General features: G+C 40.7%; 1 protein-coding gene across 1 annotated transcript in view; it reads left to right on the forward strand.

Moving 5' to 3' along the window:
• Positions 1-23,021, forward strand: part of LOC123756908 (mitochondrial intermediate peptidase) — an 80,823-nt gene that overhangs the window by 44,302 nt on the left and 13,500 nt on the right. Inside the window, exons 11-12 of the mRNA XM_069331972.1 lie at positions 9,096-9,303; positions 19,658-19,783. Coding sequence (XP_069188073.1) covers positions 9,096-9,303; positions 19,658-19,783 — 334 coding nt within the window. The remainder of the gene's footprint in view (positions 1-9,095; positions 9,304-19,657; positions 19,784-23,021) is intronic.

Genomic DNA, 23,021 nt, shown 5'->3' on the forward strand with positions numbered 1-23,021 from the left:
TTTGGCATACATTTCATTTACTTCCCTGACTAGCAACAATTCTGTCCAATTACACTCATTAAAAAAATTTCGAAGTTCCCCATAGTTGCCTCTCCTTAAATCGAGTTTATCAACTGTTTCAATGTCCCCATTTTCTTCTAGATGATATCTTAAAGCATATTTAATGTCTAACAGGACGTGATCACTCTTTCCCAAGGGAGGAAGGTACTGGATGTCAAAAATCTCTTCTTCTTTCCTGGTGAATACTAGATCCAGTACTGACGGTATATCTCCTTCCCTCATTCTTGTGGCTTGCTTTATGTGTTGATACAAGAATGTCTCCAGAATGAGGTTCACAAATCTGCATGTCCAAAAGTCCTCCGTTCTTGCTTCATAGGTCTCCCAGTCTATTGCTCTAAAGTTGAAGTCCCCCAGTATCAACAGTCGTGATTTATCTTTATCTGCTTGTACAATAATATCTCTCATGACCATTATGAGGCCCTCTCGTTTGTCATCCAGTTCTTCCTTTGTCCACGTGTTGCTTGCTGGTGGGCTGTAGGCATTTACAATTATCAGGTTATCATCCTGATTCCAGACCTGCAATGCCATTATGTCAATATCTCGAGGGTTTTCAAATATTAACTCTTTTACCTTCAGGTGTTTTTTCACCAGTACAGCCACTCCTCCCCCCTTCCTAGTTTTCCTGTCACGTCTCCAAACTGAGTAGCCTCTTGGGAATATGACTTCATTTATTATATTTCCTTCAAGTTTCGTTTCTGATAATGCAACAATATCTGGGACCCTAAGCTGGATTATATCTTGTAACTCCAAAGTTTTTGACCTCACTCCATCTATGTTGGTATATACAATTTTCAGGAACATGTTCCCTTTTCCTTTGCTCTTTACTCCCCCTTCCACTACTGATCTTGTTGCTTTGTTTTTATGTACCATTTCACAAGCTTTCCAGTCCCTGTCACTTTGTAAAAAAAAGAATTTCTGTCTTCTTCATTTCTATCCCCATTTAGCCGTTTTGCCTCAATTAAGTTCATTTTCAGCTTTTCTCTGTCTTCCTTGGAGAGGTCTTGTCTTATTGACCAAGATTTGCCAACCTCATCACTCTGCAGTTTCCTGGCATTTCTTAGCACTTCCATCATGTTTTTCACTCCATTAAAGGTCACCCTTAAGGGGCGGTTCTTTTCTTTCTCATATTTTCCTATTCTTCTAAAATCACTGACATTTTCCTTTGAGCCTTCTCCTAAACCTACTATTTTCTCTATGATTTTCATCTCTTCTGCTGCTCGGTCCACCCTAGATGAAATTTCCTTCTCTAAACATCCAAAAATGATTATGGACTTAGTTCTATCTGCAGTGTTTTGTACCAGTTTACTGTTGGTAACCAGTTCTTTCCTAATTGCTTGCCTAATTTCTGCTTCTTGTTGGTCATTTCTGGTTTTGACTTCCGAACACACTTCTTTGATAGTCTCTTTCTCTTTTACAACTTCAGCATATGTCGCTTTTATTTCTTCTTTATACTTTTCTAGTTCTTTATTCACCTCCTCTATGTGAGTTGTCAGTGAAGTTTCCAGTTGGAGATCCTTACCTAACTCTATGTTAGCCCTTAGGCTTGCTTGGAGTTGTTCACCATATGAGTCTATCTTCTTGTTTATTTCTTCAAAGTCACCACACTTCACTTTCCATGCCTCATTTTCTTTCACTAGTTCCTTGATTTGCTCCTCCTGATTTGTTACCTTGTCTGTTAATGCAGTAATAATCTTACCTTGTTGAAGCATACTCCCTTTTAGAGTGCAAAGCTCACTCCAAAGAGCTCCATTGTCCTCTTCTAATTTAAGCACTTTTTCTTCATACTTCTTTTGCATGTCCTCAATTATCTCTAACCTGCCAAGAACACCTCCTTTCCTTATATCTTGTAGTGAGAATCCTTTGAAACCATCAGCTGTTGGTGTGTCTACATTCTCAGTGTGGGTGGTGGCGGCGGCCATCTTTGATTTTGTTCTAGACCAAAACAAACTTTTCCACTCGGCTATTTTCACTCAGTTTTACTTGTTTATTGTATTTTATTTGCTTTTACTCTTCCCTGAACCTTTATGTAACCTGGGACACCACTGTAGCCCTCAACCTGTTCCCAATACTTAGGTAATTCGATATTTCCAGGAGCTTGCTGCAGTGTGACTTCTGCCTCCTCCAGCTTCACCTCTCGATCAACCTCGATCTCGATCGATCGATCGTGTGTGTGTGTGTGTGTGTGTGTGTGTGTGTGTGTGTGTGTGTGTGTGTGTAATTACCTAAGTGTAATTACCTAAGTGTAGTTACAGGATGAGAGCTACGCTCGTGGTGTCCCGTCTTCCCAGCACTCTTTGTCATATAACGCTTTGAAACCACTGACGGTCTTGGCCTCCACCACCCTCTCACCTAACTTGTTCCAACCGTCTACCACTCTATTTGCGAAGGTGAATTTTCTTATATTTCTTCGGCATCTGTGTTTAGCTAGTTTAAATCTATGACCTCTTGTTCTTGAAGTTCCAGGTCTCAGGAAGTCTTCCCTGTCGATTTTGTCAATTCCTGTTACTATTTTGTATGTAGTGATCATATCACCTCTTTTTCTTCTGTCTTCTAGTTTTGGCATATTTAATGCTTCTAACCTCTCCTCGTAGCTCTTGCCCTTCAGTTCTGGGAGCCACTTAGTAGCATGTCTTTGCACCTTTTCCAGTTTGTTGATGTGCTTCTTAAGATATGGGCACCACACAACAGCTGCATATTCTAGCTTTGGCCTAACAAAAGTCATGAACAATTTCTTTAGTATATCGCCATCCATGTATTTAAATGCAATTCTGAAGTTAGAAAGCATAGCATAGGCTCCTTGCACAATATTCTTTATGTGGTCCTCAGGTGATAGTTTTCTATCTAGAACCACTCCTAGATCTCTTTCTTTATCAGAATTCGTTAAAGATTTCTCACATAATATATAGGTTGTGTGGGGTCTATGTTCTCCTATTCCACATTCCATAACATGACATTTATTAACATTAAATTCCATTTGCCAAGTGGTGCTCCATATACTTATTTTGTCCAGGTCTTTTTGAAGGGCATGACAGTCATCTAAATTTCTTATCCTTCCTATTATCTTAGCATCATCAGCAAACATGTTCATATAATTCTGTATACCAACTGGTAGATCATTTATGTACACAATAAACATCACTGGTGCAAGAACTGAACCCTGTGGTACTCCACTTGTGACATTTCTCCATTCTGATACATTGCCTCTGATTACTGCCCTCATTTTTCTATCAGTCAGAAAATTTTTCACCCATGATAGAAGCTTACCTGTCACCCCTCCAATATTTTCCAGTTTCCAGAACAACCTCTTATGTGGAACTCTGTCGAAAGCCTTTTTTAGGTCCAGATAGATGCAGTCAACCCAACCATCTCTTTCCTGTAATATCTCTGTGGCTCGATCATAGAAACTGAGTAAATTCGATACACAGGATCTTCCAGATCGAAAACCATACTGTCTGTCTGATATTATATAATTTCTCTCTAGGTGTTCTACCCATTTAGTTTTGATTAGTTTTTCCAATACTTTCACTATTACACTTGTCAATGATACAGGTCTATAATTGAGGGGGTCTTCCCTGCTGCCACTTTTGTAGATTGGAACTATGTTAGCCTGTTTCCACCCGTCTGCTACGATTCCTGTACACAGGGATGCCTGAAAGATCAGGTGAAGTGGAATGCTGAGCTCAGATGCACATTCTCTCAGAACCCATGGTGAAACGCCATCTGGGCCAGCTGCTTTGTTCTTACCGAGCTCCTTGAGCATTTTTTCCACTTCGTCTCTAGACACCTCTATGTGTTCTATGTTGTTCTCTGGAATTCTTATTGTATCTGGTTCCCTAAAGATTTCATTTTGTACAAACACACTTTGGAACTTTTCGTTTAGTGTTTCACACATTTCCTTTTCATCTTCCGTGAATCTATTTCCCATTTTCAACCTCTGAATATTATCCTTTACCTGCAATTTGTTGTTTATGAATTTATAGAATAGACCTGGTTCTGTTTTACATTTGTCCGCAATCCCTTTTTCAAAATTTCTTTCTGCCTCTCTCCTCACTGCCGTGTAGTTGTTTCTCGCATCTTTGTATCGCTGGTATGTTTGGGGGTTCGGCCTCTTCCTGTATTGATTCCATTTTTGTGTCTTTCGGTCTCTAGCCCTCTCGCAATTTCTATTGAACCAATCCTGTTTCCTAGTTCTGCATCTCTGTTTTGGTATAAATTTTTTTGTGCCTTTATCATATATTTCACAAAACTTGCCATACATCTCATTCACTTCCTTGCCTAGCATCAAGTCTGTCCAATTATACTCACTAAAAAAATTTCTAAGGTCACCATAATGTCCTCTCCTGAAGTCTGGTTTTTCAACTGCTTCAACCTCCTTATTTTCTTCCAGCTTATAACGCATTGCATACTTTATTCCCAAAAAGACATGGTCACTTTTACCCAAGGGAGGAAGGTACTGAATGTCAAATATCTCTTCCTCCTTCCTGGTAAATATCAAATCTAGCATGGAGGGAACGTCCCCTTCCCTCATCCTCGTAGCTTGTTTAACATGTTGATACAAGAATGTTTCCAGGATGAGGTCTACAAATTTACAGGTCCAAAAATCTTCTGTTTTAGCTTCATATGCTTCCCAGTCTATGGATTTCAAGTTGAAGTCACCGACTATCAACAGTCGTGATCTATCGTTATCCGCTCTCGCTATAATCTCTCTCATTATTGTTATAAGACCTTCACATTTACTATCTAGCTGCTCCTTTGACCATGTGCTGCTTGGCGGTGGACTATATGCATTTATCATCATTAGTTTATCATCCTCATAGCAGATCTCTAGTGCTATTATGTCAACTTCTTGTGGATTGGCAGTCATTATTTCCTTCACCTTTAGGTGTTCTTTTACCAGCACAGCAACGCCACCGCCTTTCCTAATTTTTCTGTCCCGTCTCCAAATTGAGTAGCCCCTTGGGAATATGACCTCATTTAAAATTACATCTTCAAGTTTTGTCTCCGTGAGTGCAACAATGTCTGGTGTCTGCAGCTGTATTACATCACTTAACTCCAGTATCTTCGATCTCACTCCATCTATGTTGGTGTATGCAATCTTCAGGAACTTGTTCCCCCTCTCCTTATTCTTCACTCCCCCTCTCTCTATTGATTTTGTTGGTTTGCCTTTATGTACCACTTTACTGGTTTGCCTACCCCTATCACTTTGTAGAAAAAAGAATTTATTTCTTCTTCATTCCTGCTCTCATTTAAATGTTTTGCCTCGGCGAGGTTCAGTTTCAGCTTCTCTCTATCTTCTTTTGAAAGATCTCGTCTTAATGACCACCCTTTCCCATCCTCATCCCTTTGCAATTTTCTAGCATTCCTTAGTACTTCTTCCATCTGTTTGGCACCGTTTAGGGTGATCCTCAAAGGTCGATCTTTCCCTTTTACGTACCTGCCTATTCTCCTGTAGTCGCACACATTCTCTCTGTTTGTAAGACCTTCCACGAGGCCAACAATTTTATCTACTACTTTAGCTTCTTCTACAGCTCTTTCTGACCTAGATGTTATCGCCTTTTCTTTGCAGCCAAAAATGATCAGGGACTTACTCCGATCAACTGTGTTTTGCACCAACTTCGGGTTAGATGCCAATTCTTTCCTCACTTCTAGCCTAATGTTTGTTTTATCTTGGTTGCTGCAGTGTTTGACTTCCTTTACTGCTTCTTCTATTTTTTCCTTCTCCTTGGCCACTTGTGCATAAGTGAGTTGCATAAGTTGTGTGTGTGTGTGTGTGTGTGTGTGTGTGTGTGTGTGTGTGTGTGTGTGTGTGTGTAATTACCTAAGTGTAATTACCTAAGTGTAGTTACAGGATGAGAGCTACGCTCGTGGTGTCCCGTCTTCCCAGCACTCTTTGTCATATAACGCTTTGAAACTACTGACGGTCTTGGCCTCCACCACCTTCTCACTTAACTTGTTCCAACCGTCTACCACTCTATTTGCGTGTGTCCATGTGTGTGTGTGTGTGTGTGTGTGTGTGTGTGTGTGTGTGTGTGTGTTTACTTGTTGTGTTTTTGCGGGGGTTGAGCTTTGCTCTTTCGGCCCGCCTCTCAACTGTCAATCAACTGTTTACTAACTACTAACTTACTACTTTTTTTTTTTTTTTTTTTTTCCCCACACCACACATACACACACACCCCAGGAAGCAGCCCGTGACAGCTGACTAACTCCCAGGTACCTATTTACTGCTAGGTAACAGGGGCACTTAGGGTGAAAGAAACTTTGCCCATTTGTTTCTGCCTCGTGCGGGAGTCGAACCCGCGCCACAGAATTACGAGTCCTGCACGCTATCCACCAGGCTTCGAGGCCCCTGTGTGTGTGTGTGTGTGTGTGTGTGTGTGTGTGTGTGTGTGTGTGTGTGTATACACAGTGTATATACATCTCTCTTTTTGTGGAGCAGCCCTCTGTGCTCTAAAAATGAAGAATGGGGAATCAGGCCCATTGCCATTGGCAACACCCTCAGATGCCTCATAGCTATCGTTGCAGTGAGATCAGTCAGCCAGGAAGCAGCCACCATGTTGAAACCAAATCAGCTCGGGTTTGGTATCCCTCTAGGTTGTGAAGCTGCAGCACACTACATGCATACTCTCAGAATCCAGTACATACATCCAGGCTCTCAGAATAGCAGGCACTAGTTAAGCTGGACTAAAAAAAAAAAATGCTTTCAATGAAGTCAGAAGAGATGCTGTCCTCTGAGCTGTACACAACCATTTCTTTGTTGTGCTACATTGGGGACTCTTAAGCTTCATTTTGGAGAGCATGAAAGAGAGACTTGTGAAGGTGTCCAACAGGGCATTCCCTTAGGCCCCCCTTCTTTTCTTGTGGTAGCCCCATGTTGGCTCCCTGAAGCTACCATCTCCGATGTAGGTGCCATCAGTCACAAAGTTCTCTATCCTACCAGGGACACAGCCAAAACCAGGTCCCCCTCACAGAGGCAAAGGGAGCTGTGGAATTTACATATTATTCATTTATGCCACCACCTGGAAGTACTGTACTTCAGTTATGCCACCACCTCTTGGTACCTGCTGGCAGCCCTCAGGAAGGCACCTGGAAAATCAGCGATTCAAAAAAAACACAGCTGGCTGCCTCTGAGACCTACAGGCTCAAAAACAGCCATAGAGCTCCTCCAAACTATGAAAACAAATGATAACAAATTTTACAAAGCTTGTGCCCGCTCATTCATCCCCCCATCGTTCCCCACATTTGGGGGATCCTAGATCCGGGTGCCTGAATTATTTCCCTGGACTTCTAGAATGCTTATTGGCATGTCCTTATACATCCAAATTGTTGTATGTAGGTGTTACATATTATCTTAGGTGAGATAGTGTTCCACACTAACATTGCCATTCAAAGCTGGAGAAATTGCTGATCTGGAGAAACTATAGACAGAAAAGCTTCAAACAGAAATAACTTTGCATGAGACCAGAAGGCATGGCAGAAGTGCAAAGTGGCCACGTTGACAATTTTATCAAAATTAAGGGCCCAAGATTTTTCAACACTTTCCTTCTGTACACAAGGGGGCATAATTAGCTGACATTTCACAGGGTTCAGAAGATTACTTTATAAACTCTTCCAAATTATTCCTGATCAACTGGGCTGTGAGCAGTGTCAAGCAGTCCAACAATCAACAACCTCACGTGTGTGTGTCATGTCATCCACACATTATATTGTAGAATGTCCCATATTGACTGACTTTCACCCTCCTGGGCTGAGGTATGCTGAACTTTGTAACTACTATATGAGTACTGGAACACTTGATGATATATTGGACTTGTACCCTAGATTAACCATGTAATGTAACTATATAACCTGAGCTTGTAAAAGCATCTTAATCACCTTCAGTGGTTAAGTTCTTAATTGCACACTAGTTTCTCTGTTGGCTATCTCACCCTGTCAGAGTAAAAGAGACAAATATATATGTATGTATGTGTGTGTGTATGTATGTGTATAAAGTATAAAACTGATCAGAATTACATTTCACCATTATAAATTCACATTAATGCATTCATAAATCTGTGTATCTATGTATTTACGGATGTAGCTTAGCCTAACATTTTAAAAGCACTACGATCACCTTCTGTGGTTGTTCAATAAATCTCTGAACTGTATGTTTGACAAATCTCTCACCCTGTCCATGGAGGACAGAAGAAAATGTATATATGCTAGTTAGCATTGTAAATGTGTGGCCACGTCTGTGGTAGAAAATAATAATAATAATACTGCTCATGGACATAAAGCCATGCTTCTGGTAATATCATTTTTTGAGTTGGTTATCTTGGGATGATTTCGAGGCTTAGCGTCCCCGTGGCCCAGTCCTCGACCAGGCCTCCTTTTTGTTACACATCCCCAAGAAGCAGCCCAGCTGTCTAACTCCCAGATACCTTTTTACTGCTAGGTAAAAGGGGCATTAGGGTGAAAGAAACTTTTTGCCCATTTTGTCTCCGCCTCTACCGGGGATTGAACCCGGAACCTCAGGACTACGAATCCGAAGCGCTGTCTGCTCAGCTGTCAGGCGCCCCTAATTTAATTTAATTTTTAATTGGAGCCACTTCACTGCTACGAAATCCTGATTCTAATGGAAAAGTGTTGATAGTGACCTTGATGCTTGTGGAGAGTATATTGGTGTTTGTGGTGCAAACACTAGCTATGTCAGTGGTCTTGTACAGAACTTTTATGTTGTTAAGTGGAGCACATTTGGTGCCACAAACTACTAAATTTGCTTAAAAAATAATAGTATTTTTTTTATTTTATTGAACATGTGACCCCTGATGATCCATAAGAAGATGTAGGAAAATAATATACTGTACAGGATGTATTCCCAGAAAATTAAGTGAAAATACTTGTGCTGTAAGACTAGGTGGAGACACGGGGAGCACCTGCAGTAGGGATATAATTTTTAATACACAGTTTGAGGATTAATGTGGATTATTTAGGTCACTCTACAATAAAGTGCCCTGAATTAAACAAAATTATGTAATGTCATGCTTTCTCTCGCTCAGGACCCAGTATCAACATGTCACTGGCACACGCTGTAGCACGGATTTTGCTGAAGTTCCATCAATCCTCATGGAGTTCTTTGCCATGGATCCACGAGTGCTCGGTACATTTGCCCGACACTATAAAACCGGGGAAGCTGTACCCCGTGAACTTCTTGAAAGATTGGTTGCATCCAAATCTGTATTTGCTGCTTCTGAAATGCAGTTACAGGTATGTTGCATTGGGGAAAAAATTATATTTGGTGTTCCATATTGGTATCAACCCTAAAGTCCTACTTACTCATGCATCACTTTCTAGTGCTAACTTTTAACAAAAGTTAGTATTTATAATGTTATAAAATATTGTATCCACTGGTATAATATTTCTGAGTACTTTTTAATATTTCTCTTCGATACCTCCTTGGAGCAAAAATGTAAGTTTAGCCAAGCCTTAAGAATTATACCAGACCTTAGGATCCCACGCTGGCCTACAGAGAACTAGGACAAGAATCTGTCTTTCTGTGAAGCTATGGATTCTTGGGGATGGGAAATCTGGCCAAAATAAAAAAAGCCCCATCGAAATGGTTAGGCAAAATGAAATGAGTTACTGCTTGAAAGAAATGAAACCTGAGCAAAACGAAGCAAACAATTATTGCTGCGGGTGAACAACCCTAAACCTGGTGCATCTGACCACCACCAGATGGTGGCCTAAGTCACTATGGTTTTAGTCAGCAACATACCTTATTTACTCACCTGGTGTTTTATGGGTTGTAGCCTTCTGCTGGGACCATAGAGCAACTGCTCCTTTCAGCTATGTTTTGTTGTCTATTCTTATAATAGTTGTTTCTTGAAAGGGCATTGCATATTCCTTGTCTATTTTGGTCCAGGTGTGTGCCAGGGCAGCTGGCTTGCATTTCCCTTTCTTCACCAAAGATACCTGCTCTGAGAAATTTGAGTTCCTCCTCTGTGAGTTGACGTCTCTTGAGTCATCTGACCTCTGGGTAGAATGAGGGACTTGCTCTCCACAGTAAAGCCTCTTGATGGCGATTTGAAGTACAGTAGTTAGTTGTGTGCTTGTGTATAATTTGTGCCCGGCTGCCACAGGCACAAATAATTCACCAACACACACACACACACACACACACACGCACACACACACATTCAAGATGGCTGCCGGCAAGAGGAAATACAAAACAGAGCTTGATTTTGCTGGATTCAGTGAAGAAAGCATTGATATAACCAGTCTATACAACAAGTTGGTAAAATTAGATATTATAGTGACCTCTCATGTAGAAATAATTAGTAAATTGAAAGAAAGTAATGACCATTTAAATAGCAAAGTTTTATGTCTTGAGGGTTCAGGTTCACTTGTGCAAGGATAAGAATCAATTGGAAACAGATTGCAAAGCCATGGAAGAAGAAAATAAACTCTTAAAAATAGCTTTGGAAGAAGTTAAAGTAAATTTAAACATAAATGACTACAATAGGTTAGGTAAGGAAATTCAACAGGAGAAATAGCTTTTGTCAGCACAGATGGAGGAAGTTACACAGAGAATAGAACAGTGCAAGAAAGATATGCAACTCACCTATGCACAAGTGGCCAAGGAGAAGGAAAAAACTGAAGAAGCAGTAAAGGAAGTCAAACACTGCAACAACCAAGATAAAACAAACATTAGGCTGGAAGTGAGAAAAGAATTGGCATCTAACCCGAAGTTGGTGCAAAACACAGTTGATCGGAGTAAGTCCCTGATAATTTTTGGCTGCAAAGAAAAGGAGATAACATCTAAGTCAGAAAGAGCTGTAGAAGAAGCGAAAGTAGTAGATAAAATTGTTGGCCTCGTGGAAGGTCTTACAACCATAGAGAATGTGTGCGACTATAGGAGAATAGGCAGATACGTAAAAGGGAAAGATCGACATTTGAGGATCACCCTAAATGGTGCCAAACAGATGGAAGAAGTACAAAGGAATGCCAGAAAATTACAAAGTGATGAGGATGGGAAATTGTGGTCGTTAAGACGAGATCTTTCAAAAGAAGACAGAGAGAAGCTGAAACTGAACCTCGCCGAGGCAAAAAGTTTAAATGAGAGCAGGAATGAAGAAGAAATCAATTCTTTTTTCTACAAAGTGATAGGGGTAGGCAGACCAGTAAAGTGGTACATAAAGGCAAACCAACAAAATCAATAGAGAGAGGGGGAGTGAAGAATAAGGAAAGGGGGAACAAATTCCTGAAGATTGCATACACCAACATAGATGGAGTGAGATCGAAGATACTGGAGTTAAGTGATGTAATACAGCTGCAGACACCAGACATTGTTGCACTCACGGAGACAAAACTTGAAGATGTTATTTTAAATGAGGTCATATTCCCAAGGGGCTACTCAATTTGGAGACGGGACAGAAAAATTAGGAAAGGCGGTGGCGTTGCTGTGCTGGTGAAAGTACACCCAAAGGTGAAAGAAATAATGACAGCCAATCCACAAGAAGTTGACATAATAGCACTAGAGATCTGCCATGATGATGATAAACTAATGATCATAAATGCATATAGTCCACCGCCAAGCAGCACATGGTCAAAGGAGGAGCTAGATAGTAAACGCGAAGGTCTTATAACAATAATGAGAGAGAATATAGCGAGAGCGGATAACGATAGACCACGACTGTTGATAGTCAGCGACTTCAACTTGAAATCCATAGACTGGGAAGCATATGAAGCTAAAACAGAAGATTTTTGGACCTGTAGATTTGTAGACTTCATCCTGGAAACATTCTTGTATCAGCATGTTAAACAAGCTACAAGGATGAGGGAAGGGGACGTTCCCTCCATGCTAGATTTGATATTTACCAGGAAGGAGGAAGAGATATTTGACATTCAGTACCTTCCTCCCTTGGGTAAAAGTGACCATGTCTTTTTGGGAATAAAGTATGCAATGCGTTATAATCTGGAAGAAAATAAGGAGGTTGAAGCAGTTGAAAAACCTGACTTCAGGAGAGGACATTATGGCCACCTTAGAATTTTTTTTAGTGAGTATAATTGGACAGACTTGATGCTAGACAAGGAAGTGAATGAGATGTATGTCAAGTTTTGTGAAATATATGATAAAGGCACAAAAAAATTTATACCAAAACAGAGATGCAGAACTAGGAAACAGGATTGGTTCAATAGAAATTGCGAGAGGGCCAGAGACCAAAAGACACAAAAATGAATCAATACAGGATGAGGCCAAACCCCCAAACATAATAGCGATACAAAGATGCGAGAAACAACGACACGGCAGTGAGGAGAGAGGCAGAAAGAAATTTTGAAAAAGGGATTGCAGACAAATGTAAAACAGAACCAGGTCTATTCTATAAATTCATAAACAACAAATTGCAGGTAAAGGATAATATTCAGAGGTTGAAAATGGGAAATAGATTCACGGATAATGAAAAGGAAATGTGTGAAACACTAAACGAAAAGTTCCAAAGTGTGTTTGTACAAAATGAAATCTTTAGGGAACCAGACACAATAAGAATTCCAGGGAACAACATAGAGCACATAGAGGTGTCTAGAGATGAAGTGGAAAAAAATGCTCAAGGAGCTAAGTAAGAAGAAAGCAGTTGGTTCAGATGGAGTTTCACCATGGGTTCTGAGAGAATGTGCACCTGAGCTCAGCATTCCACTTCAACTGATTTTTCAGGCATCCCTGTGTACAAGAGTTGTAGCTGATGTGTGGAAAAAGGCTAACATAGTTCCAATCTACAAAAGTGTAAACACGGAAGACCCCCTTAATTATAGACCTGTATCATTGACAAGTGTAATAGTCAAAATATTGGAAAAATAATTAAAACTAAATGGGTAGAACACCTGGAGGAAAACGATATAATATCAGATAGACAGTATGGTTTTCAAACTGGAAGATCCTGTGTAATGAACTTGCTCAGTTTTTATGATTGAGCCACAGAGATTTTACAGGAAAGAGATGGTCGGGTTGACTGCATCTATCTAGACCTAAAAAAGGCTTTTGACAGAGTTCCCCATAAGAGGTTGTTCTGGAAACTGGAACATATTGGAGGAGTGACAGGTAAGCTACTAACATGGATGAAAAATTTCCTAACTGACAGAAAAATGAGGGCCATAATCAGAGGCAAGGTATCGGATTGGAGGAATGTTAAGAGTGGAGTATCACAGGGTTCAGTTCTTGCACCGGTAATGTTCATTGTCTACATAAACGATCTACCAGTGGGAATACAGAATTATATGAACATGTTTGCTGATGATGCTAAGATAATAGGGAAGATAAGAAACCTAGATGATTGTCATGCCCTTCAAGAAGACCTGGATAAAATAAGTATATGGAGCAACACTTGGCAAATGGAATTTAATGCGAATAAATGCCATGTTATGGAATGTGGAATTGGAGAACATAGACCCCACACAACCTATAAATTATGTGAGAAATCTTTAAAGAATTCTGACAAAGAAAGGGATCTAGGGGTGGTTCAAGATAGAAAACCTGAGGATGTGGTCACCTGAGGACCACATTAAGAACATTGTGCGAGGAGCCTATGCTACACTTTCTAACCTCAGAATTGCTTTTAAATACATGGATGGAGAAATACTAAAGAAATTGTTTACGACTTTTATTAGACCAAAGCTGGAATATGCAGTGGTTGTATGGTGCCCATATCTTAAGAAGCACATCAACAAACTGGAAAAGGTGCAACGACATGCCACTAAGTGGCTCCCAGAACTGAAGGACAAGAGCTACGAGGAGAGGTTAGAGGCATTAAATATGCAAAAACTAGAAGATAGAAGAAAAAGAGGCGATATGATCACTACGTTCAAAATAGTAACAGGAATCGATAAAATTGATAGGGAAGAATTCCTGAGACCCGGAATTTCAAGAACAAGAGGTCATAGATTTAAACTAACGAAACAAAGCTGCCGGAGAAATATATGAAAATTCACTTTTGTAAACAGAGTGGTAGACTGTTGGAACAAGTTAAGTGAGAAGGTGGTGGAGGCCAAAACCGTCAGTAATTTCAAAGCATTATATGACAGAGTGCTGGGGAGACGGGACACCACGAGCGTAGCTCTCATCCTGTAACTACACTTAGGTAATTACATGTCACTCACTCTCTCTTCATGTGTGTATTGGTGTCTTGCATTTTTGCCTAATGTGTTCTTTGGTCACTTTAAGAAGTAGAGGGTTACCAGCAACACTGGACTTTGTTTATAAAAAATAAGGCAGCCTTCAAGAAGATAGAGTAAGAGTAAAGAGTCCTTGCCCACTGCTCTTTAGTGTTGAATACAAGAGCTGAAGGAGAGAGTCAGACCAAGAGCAGGTTGAGGAATTTGTGAAGTTAAAAGAAGATGGGGACTGCAGTGATGAGCTCACCTACAGGGAGTCAAATGGGAGAATGACATGGTCAGGAAGATAACAAATAAGAGGATAGAATTTGCAGCCCAGAAATGTGCAGAGACCTTTGGACAGTTCATCCCAATCCAGAATCAAGTAAATAAGAAAAACAAAACTAACCCCTTGATTCAGTAGGCAGTACAAAGAAGAGTACAACAAGACTAGATAGTCATGGAAAGAGTAACTGGACATAAAATACTACAGTCACTGTTAAGTCAGAAATGATTTCACATGTTCATATGGTATCCACCAATGTTGGAATTGAGAGCTAACAGTTAACCCACTTTTGCAGATACTGCATGTCAGTCTCCAGAAAAAGAAAAGAAAACAATGTTTGCACATATCCTATTGGCCTTCTGTTACCCTCTTTCTCAAGAAGTGGATGAAGTTATAGGAGTTTGAAGAAGTTACTGGTGAATTTGGAGTTGTTTGAGCTGCTAAAAGTTCTAGGTTCACAAGATGAACATGAGGGTACTATCTCAATGTGAGATCACTTACCATCTCTCTCCAAACAGTCTTTAAGAATGGCTTGTTCCATGCACACTTTTGAAATTCTCATGAAGCACTATACATATATGTATTTTATGTGGCCACCATTTTATTTGCATCAAACATGGATCTTCCCCCATAAAATGTAATAATTTTTTTAGAGTAGCCTTGAAGCTCATCCATTGTTTATATTGACTCTTCAATTTGCATAGTGTATTGTTGTTGTTGGCCTCCTCAGTTGATTGCTTCATAATCTTCATCATTCAGCTTCAGTTGATGTTTGTGTAGCATTGATGTGGTTATTATAGTGAAGCCACTCCTCTTGTAATCCCACTTCTACGTTGTGTCCTTCCTTTATGCGGACTATACGCTTCACCAAGGGAAATTTTTTTTTATTTTTGTCACTCATGTTTGTTGCAAACGTTTCAGAATTATTTATCATGATGATCATCAATCACCATCATTCATCATTATTAATCATCATCAGTCATCATCATTATCCATCCTGGCATTTTGAGGAAACAGGAATTTTGAGCCATAGTTTCTCCCTATGTCTAATTTTCAGCCATGTTGTGACTTAATGTCTGTATATAGGAGGTAATTCATCTGTGTTCATAATTTCCAAAATTGGTTATACGTACATAGGTGTTGCCTCACACGAGCCAGTAGGCCTTATCCTTTTTCCTTAATGTGTCTCGATACTCAATTGTGGAAACACGTATCAGCTGACTTCCTCTCACTAGCTGCCTTAATGTTTGATACCGTGGGAGTTCCTTAATGTACTCGCTCACCTAATAGAATAAAGGCACAGCTTGTTTACATTCATTTTACAGGGAAATTATCTACCAGTTTATATAAGAACTCATCCTTTTACCATTTCCTAACTGCATTATTATCTGTCTACACTTCGAGCTTGACATGACATTTTTCTCTTGGACAGTAGGGTATAAGAGTAGATGACTTGACTCACGTTAGGAGGCTTAAAGCTCACCATTTCCATAGCCCATACTAAGCCTTAACATATTAGTTTTCCCCGGTACTCGACCCACAAATCGCTTTAACACCAAATTTTCAATTACAGTACTGTTGGGTGAACAGGGATGAACATTTAAGGATTAGCATCCAGTCAGCCCTCCCAGTCCAGGGCTCGAACCCAGACACAATCACTCATGATGTGAGAGACACATGTGCTACCACCTGCACCACAGGGACCTTGGTGTGCTATTTTCAGCACAAATCACTGCTTTAGGGGTGCCACTGTCATACTTTTGAATTAGCTATAATTTCTTCACAATTGGAAGCACAACACATTTCCTCATGGGTTGACTGATACATTCAGCCATGGATTGTCACACGGTGAATTTTTGAGATGCAAGTGTTTGTTGAAGAGGGCCCTGTACCTAAAAATGCCTGTAAAACCCTAAGCCATCCTTAAATTTGTGGACAAATGCCATTAAAAACAAGTGTAGAAGAATCAAAGGACCTAATTAGCAAAAGATGAAAAAAGCAAAACCATGCAAACCTAAATTTGTATTGCCACCAAAGTAGTGGGTCGATACAATGCCACGGCACCAATAATTACAAGAACCATCAAGAAGATACCTACTAAGAATTAGACAAGAATATTGGATATCTCTGCACCTCGTGAATGAATACAAAAGGGAAAAAATCAGCCACAAACAGCAGATACTCCTTGTGGATGGCAACACAAGGGAGAAGGCAGCTGCTGGCCACCAGAATACCCTTTTCTCCATCACTGGAATGGCTTACTATCCCACCATCATGCCCTAAGAAACTCCCCATGAAATGCTAAGGAAAACTCAAAATGGTACATGCTAAAATACTGCCCCAACAGAATGGACATTCAAAGGAACTCAAGAGTCCTTTCCTGACAGACTGGGATACTTGCCCAACCTCTGCCAGTTCAGAAAGAGGCACTGGGCAAAGACATGGAACAAGAAGTTGAAACGAGCTTCAAAAGTCGAACTCTGAAACAGAGGAGTATTCGCCGGCCTCTTGCCTGAGGCAACAAAGTCCACAATAGCTAGAGTGCCGAGACATCAGAGAGTCTTGGCCAATGGGGTCTAATGAAAACACACTTTGAACCCACGAGAGCAATAACTCTCCTGTCATGCAGGAAGAGCAATAGATGCAACTTGACCAAGAGGTACCAAAAAGAAAGTGGACCACTCAGGAAAGCTGCCATCAGCAGAATCAGGTTTTGGGATGAGTGGGGAAGACATTGCTACCCAAACAGTAAAATATATAAGGTAAACAACCCCCTGTAAAATACAGGGACTGTACTAAACGCACTAAACCAATCATCGAGCAGAAATGCCACGCATGAATGAATGTATTTATGATTACCAAACCCCAAACCCTAACATTTAGACATGAGTGGCATGAGGAGCCACGTAAATAATGGAAAATATCACATACCATGTACCAAGCTCAACCCAGAAATGGTGCAAGATTTTGCCTCCTTACCAAGTAAGAATCAAGCACACTGTCACACCACTATTACCCCTCCCCTCAATATGTCTTGCTTCCATAAACCTTTACCTTTTTAACTCTTTAACTGTGCAACGCGCCTGCAGGCCCACGTCTGGGGTGCGTTACGCACCTCCAGGTATTTGTATTTTTCACGTTCCATTCAAAACTCCCTTGGCTACATGGGGTTCACATCAGCTTCCTCAGGGCTCTTGTAAACAGACGCCATCTTTAAAAAAAATCGTGGTCCACATTCCCAGGTGTGAGAGCCTCAGTAGTGAGCGAGCAACCAAGGCTGGCGCTCGCAGCATGAGCGCACAGCACTGCTGTTCAGCGTGTGACCACAGCATCGCCTAATAATGTAAAAATATATATATAATCTGTATTATTTAGCCATGATAGTTTTATAGAAGAGCCTGAGTGTGATAATGACTGGGTACAATGTTCAAATATCAGTGATTCAATGCTGTTCACAATGTTCACAGCTCTAGCCACAGCACCACAGCATTATTTCGTCCATCTAGGAATCTTCAAACGACTTTTTAGGTTCCTTTTCAAAATAAACTTGTGGTCAATTATTCATTTACAGGAATTAGTGACTAGTAATGTGGTTATAATTAGCATTGTGCATAGTATTGTGGAAGGAGGAATTTTGGTGAGGAAGGGATAGAATTGAGGTAGCCTCACTATGTGTGGCAGCCACTCTTGTTTTGCTCACCATGCTAGCTTCGTGGTTCGCTACGAGGAACACATATGTACATGGGTATATACAGTGTGTGTGTATATAGTGTAATAACAGCATCAGGAGTATGTTGAGAGGAGCTATTTTGGTGAGGGAGGTGAAGTCGTAATCGTAGCGTCGTCTGCTGTCTGCTGTGTGATTTCTCATGCAGTGTATGATGGCCACTGTACTGTTTGGACACAATACCGGCTTACTTGCATAGTTCTGGTAAATAAAACATGTAGATAGATATATATAACATGTGTAAATAGTGTAATAAAAACAATAACAGTATGGTGGGAGGAGCAATGTTGGCAAGTAAGATGTTGGAGTGAGGGAGGGCTGGCTGGGTGTGGATGCTCACACTCGCGGTGTTCTGAGTGTGTTGATGGTGAATGTATATAGTGTGTGACAGTGTATAGTGTGTACATATGTTGTAAATATACATAAATGAACATGAAACATTGGTGTGAATAACTGTATGATGGGAGGAGCAATGTTGGAGGAGTGAAGGAGAGTTGACTGGGTTTGGCTGCTCACACTTGCAGTGTTCTGAATGTGTTCATGGTTAATGTATATAGTGTGTGACAGTGTATAGTGTGTACATATGTTGTAAATATACATAAATGAACATGAAACATTGGCGTGAATAACTGTATGATGGGAGGAGGATTGTTGGCGAATACAATGTTGGAGGAGTGAGGGAGGGCTGGCTGGGTGTGACAGCTCACACTCTCGGTGTTCTGAGTGTGTTGATGGTGAATGTATATTGTGTGTGGCAGTGTATAGTCTGTAAATAGATTGTATATATACATAAATTTGCATGATACATAGTAAATATGTGCAACTTATGTGTACACAAGTGAATTTCATACGTAACACAGTGTCCTCGGACAGTACGGATGTTTTACTGCCATAATACTGTATAGTGTACGTGTTTATTATACATAGGATTAGCACGTAAAAACAAATAAAATGTATTTGGAACTGTACTCAAAAAAATGAACAAAATTATATTCGCGGCAACTCGCACGCCCCGCCCCAGGCGCCCTACTGGCCCCAGGAGCGTACGTCACGGGCGAACGGGGAATGATGATGTCACGCGCCAACTTACGGATCCCATAGTAGCCAAAGTAAGTACAATTTTGAAATTTTTTTGACATACCCATACTGAGGGAAGGGTTTTTGACATTTTAAAAAAACAAAAGTTTTTTCAAGAAAATTTATTTCCTGCGCACTGGGGGGGGGGGGGGGTGTCGTATTTGGAGGCGGCGCAGTTAAAGGGTTAAGAAAAATGAGAATACTGTAATTATGAATGCATTTTTTGAGCCACAATTAACACTTACATTTTGTATTTTTTGTCTTTATTCTATGAGATTAGAGATATCAGCTACTGAAGGACAATGTTAGTCTATAATGTAACTGTTTTGTAAATTAAAGCATTAATAAGTAAATAAAACTAATGATGTTCACTGTTCTCACTCCAGACATTCTACTCGCTGCTTGATCAACGTTATCACGGCGAAGAACGGTGGTCATCAACAACTTCTACAACACACATACTGGAGGAGGTTCAGAGCAAGTACTATGGTCTTCCATATGTGCAAAACACAGTAAGTTATTAATTCATATCTAGTGGGGTAAGGATGTACTGTAATCTGCTCTGAAGCCATTAATGTTAAAAATACTGTACAGTACTGTAATCTGTTAATGCTTCTCATTTTTCTTGTCTCTATAGTTCATAAGTTAGTTTTTCTTCATCTCAAGTCTTGCACTGTGCAGTACATATTAACCCTTAAATTGCGCATCGCATCATATGATGCTTCGACTGACTTGCAGAAAATTGCGCATCGCATCATATGATGCTTTGACTGACTTGCAGAAAATTGCGCATCGCATCATATGATGCTTTGGAGTACTACGCAAGATTTAAACTGCCCGCGGATACACGGGGTTCACCACACCTTCATCAGGGCTCAGGTAAACAGACGCCATTAAAAAAAAATCGTGGGCCAAATTCCCGGGTATTAGGGGCCTTAGTATTGAGTGAGCTACCAAGCCTGACGCACGCAGCATGAGCTCACAGCACTGCTGTTCAGCTTGTGACAACAGCATCGCCTAAAAATGCCTTAATATACTTGTTCATGCTATTATGTAGCAATGATATTATTACAGAAGACCCCTGACTGTGATAAAACTGACCAGGGTTCTGATAATAGCAGGATTGTGGTGATATTTAGCGCTGTGCTGCATGGAGGGAGGAGTAATGCTGTGGGAGGGAGAGTGGTGGCATTGTCATCTGACTGTGTGTGGCCACCTTTTATTGACCGCACTCACCATACCAGCTTAGTGGTTCGCTATGGTGAATACAAATGTAGATACTTATATATAACGTGTGTATAGAGGGTATAAACAGCAAGAGGAGTAGGTTGGGAGCCGCCATTTTGGTGAGGGCAGTGGCATCGTCTGCACGATTTATCATGTTGTTTACTGGTGACCACGATGGTCTTTGGGTACCATACCAGTTTACTTGTACAAGTATGGTGAATAAAACAGGTAGATATTTATATATAATGTGTGTATATAGCGTAATAACACCACAAACAGTAATGTTGGAGGAGAAATATTAGTGCGTCTGGCCTTGAGGGCGGCAGCCAGCTGACTGTGTGAGGTCCTACGTCTTTGTGCCTTTACTCACCATACAAGCTTAGATGTACAGTTATGGTGAACAAAACATGTAAATACTTATATATAACGTCTGTATATAAAAGCAAAAACAGTATGGTGGGTGGAGAATGGTGGCAAGTCAGGTGAGGTGAGGGAGGGAGGGAGTGGCAGCCAGTGGCGGGCTGCCTTTAGCTGCCACTGCCACTCAGCATACCAACTTAGTGGCTCGTTATGGTGAGCACGAATGTAGATACTTATATATAGCGTCTGTATATAGTGAATAAAAGCAAAAACAGCATTGTGGGAGGAGAATGTGGGTGAGTCAGGTGACTTGAGGGAGGGAGGAAGTAGCAGCCAGTGGCGGGCTGCCACTGCCACTCAACATGCCAACTTAGTGGTTTGTTATGGTGAACACGAATGTACATACTTATATATAACATCTGTATATAGTGAATAAAAGCAAAAACAGTATGGTGGGAGGAGAATGTGGGTGAGTGAGGTGTTGAGGGAAGGCGTGAGTGGCTGGCTGGTACACGGTGGTCACTCCTCGTTACTTTTTGACTCATAATAGCAACTTAGTGGTTCGTTATGGTGAACAAAACATGCAGATACTTATATATAACCTGTGTATATAGTGTAATAACCGACAAAGTATTTGTTCACTGTTTGATGAATATAATTGAATCAACAATATGCACACCATATTTTTGAGTACAGCGATGATTCACTCATTTTATTATATAAATATATCACACTACACACTATTGAATAATATTACAGCAAAAAAACTATGAAAAATCAATCAAGAGACATTGAAATAATTAGGTAATTATCTCTTTGTGGCAACTCCGACCTGACAGCTGGCAAGCAACAGACCGCCTGGGATGCATGCTGAGTCAGCGCCTGTTTTTTGCCAGACTTCCCCGCCCTATAGCGGGCAATATATGCCACTTACGATTTTTTTTATTATTTTTCCCATGATCAGTGAACACAAATTAACAGGTTAGGAAGAAAAAAGTTTTTTTTTTTTTTTTTTTTTTTTTTTTTTTTTTTTTTTTTTTTTTTTTTTTTTATGCACCTGTGGGTGTCAAATGGTATATAGCCATGCGCCATTAAAGGGTTAAACCTAAGCTCAGTCTCAGGCTCACTTTTGTTACATTGATTTCATCGGATTTCACATCCATCTAACCTAGGTGTATTATCAGTGAAATCATACAGTGCTCATCCCCACTACGGGCTCACCATAGCCTGTGCTACTTGCCCCGCTCCTGTGCCAGGTAAGCTACGAGCTCACCATAGCCCGTGCTGCTTGAAACTTGTTCTGATAAGCTGAATCTATAACAACATACAGTGTTGGAAGAAAAAAATATTACATATACTATATACTGTACAGTGCAACCTCAAGTTGGCAAATCTCCAGTTCCAATGCACATTTTCTCTCTGGGCTTGTGCTGGTGGTGGTCCTTGCCCCCTACTCCAGTCCCAGGGCTTTTGGATCTCTTTCTCCTCCACAGCTGTTTTTGGTCATTGTGTCTTGGATGGACTCTGGGTTAGTTGACTTCCCCATCTCTTGCCTGGGTGTCCCAGTTATTCCTAGTCCATTTGCAGGACTTGACAGCCCAACATTATGTTCTCAATTACCAATTTGAGTTTGCTTCTTTGTCTTCCAAGTCTGACCTTTTGCATGACCATTCTAGGTGTAGCAAGCAGTTTTCCTAGTTAGTGTCCCCTAGACCTCTGTGACCCATTCTGGCATGTCCCGTTTCATCCACTGTTCAGGGGACTGCCTTGGGGGTCCTTCTTTTTGGCTTGATTCTAGCTCCTTGGTACTTACCAGGTTAACTTAAGTGGTTTTTACCTGGCAGCATCTTTTAGATGTCCATGATTTGCCCTACCTCAATGACTGCTGGTTTGGACTTCTAGCCAGTCCACATGTTTGCAAGTCAGGATTTGTTCCTCTCCTAGCTTGCTGGGTTTGAGAATTTTGTATTCTGGTGGAAGTTCCAGTTGGTTCCATCTCAGGTTTGAACATAATTCAGTCTGATTTGGCTCTGCTCTGCCCGTGAGCTCATCTCCATCTGGTATTGGGACAGTCCTGTATTACTCGGTGATTGGTCGAGAAGTTGTATGGAAATCTGGATTTTACCTGCCTGGTGTTCCCCATGGTCAGGGTTTGGGTGCAGT

Source organism: Procambarus clarkii, chromosome 26 (genome assembly GCF_040958095.1).
Source record: "Procambarus clarkii isolate CNS0578487 chromosome 26, FALCON_Pclarkii_2.0, whole genome shotgun sequence".
NCBI classification, from domain to species: domain Eukaryota; kingdom Metazoa; phylum Arthropoda; class Malacostraca; order Decapoda; family Cambaridae; genus Procambarus; species Procambarus clarkii.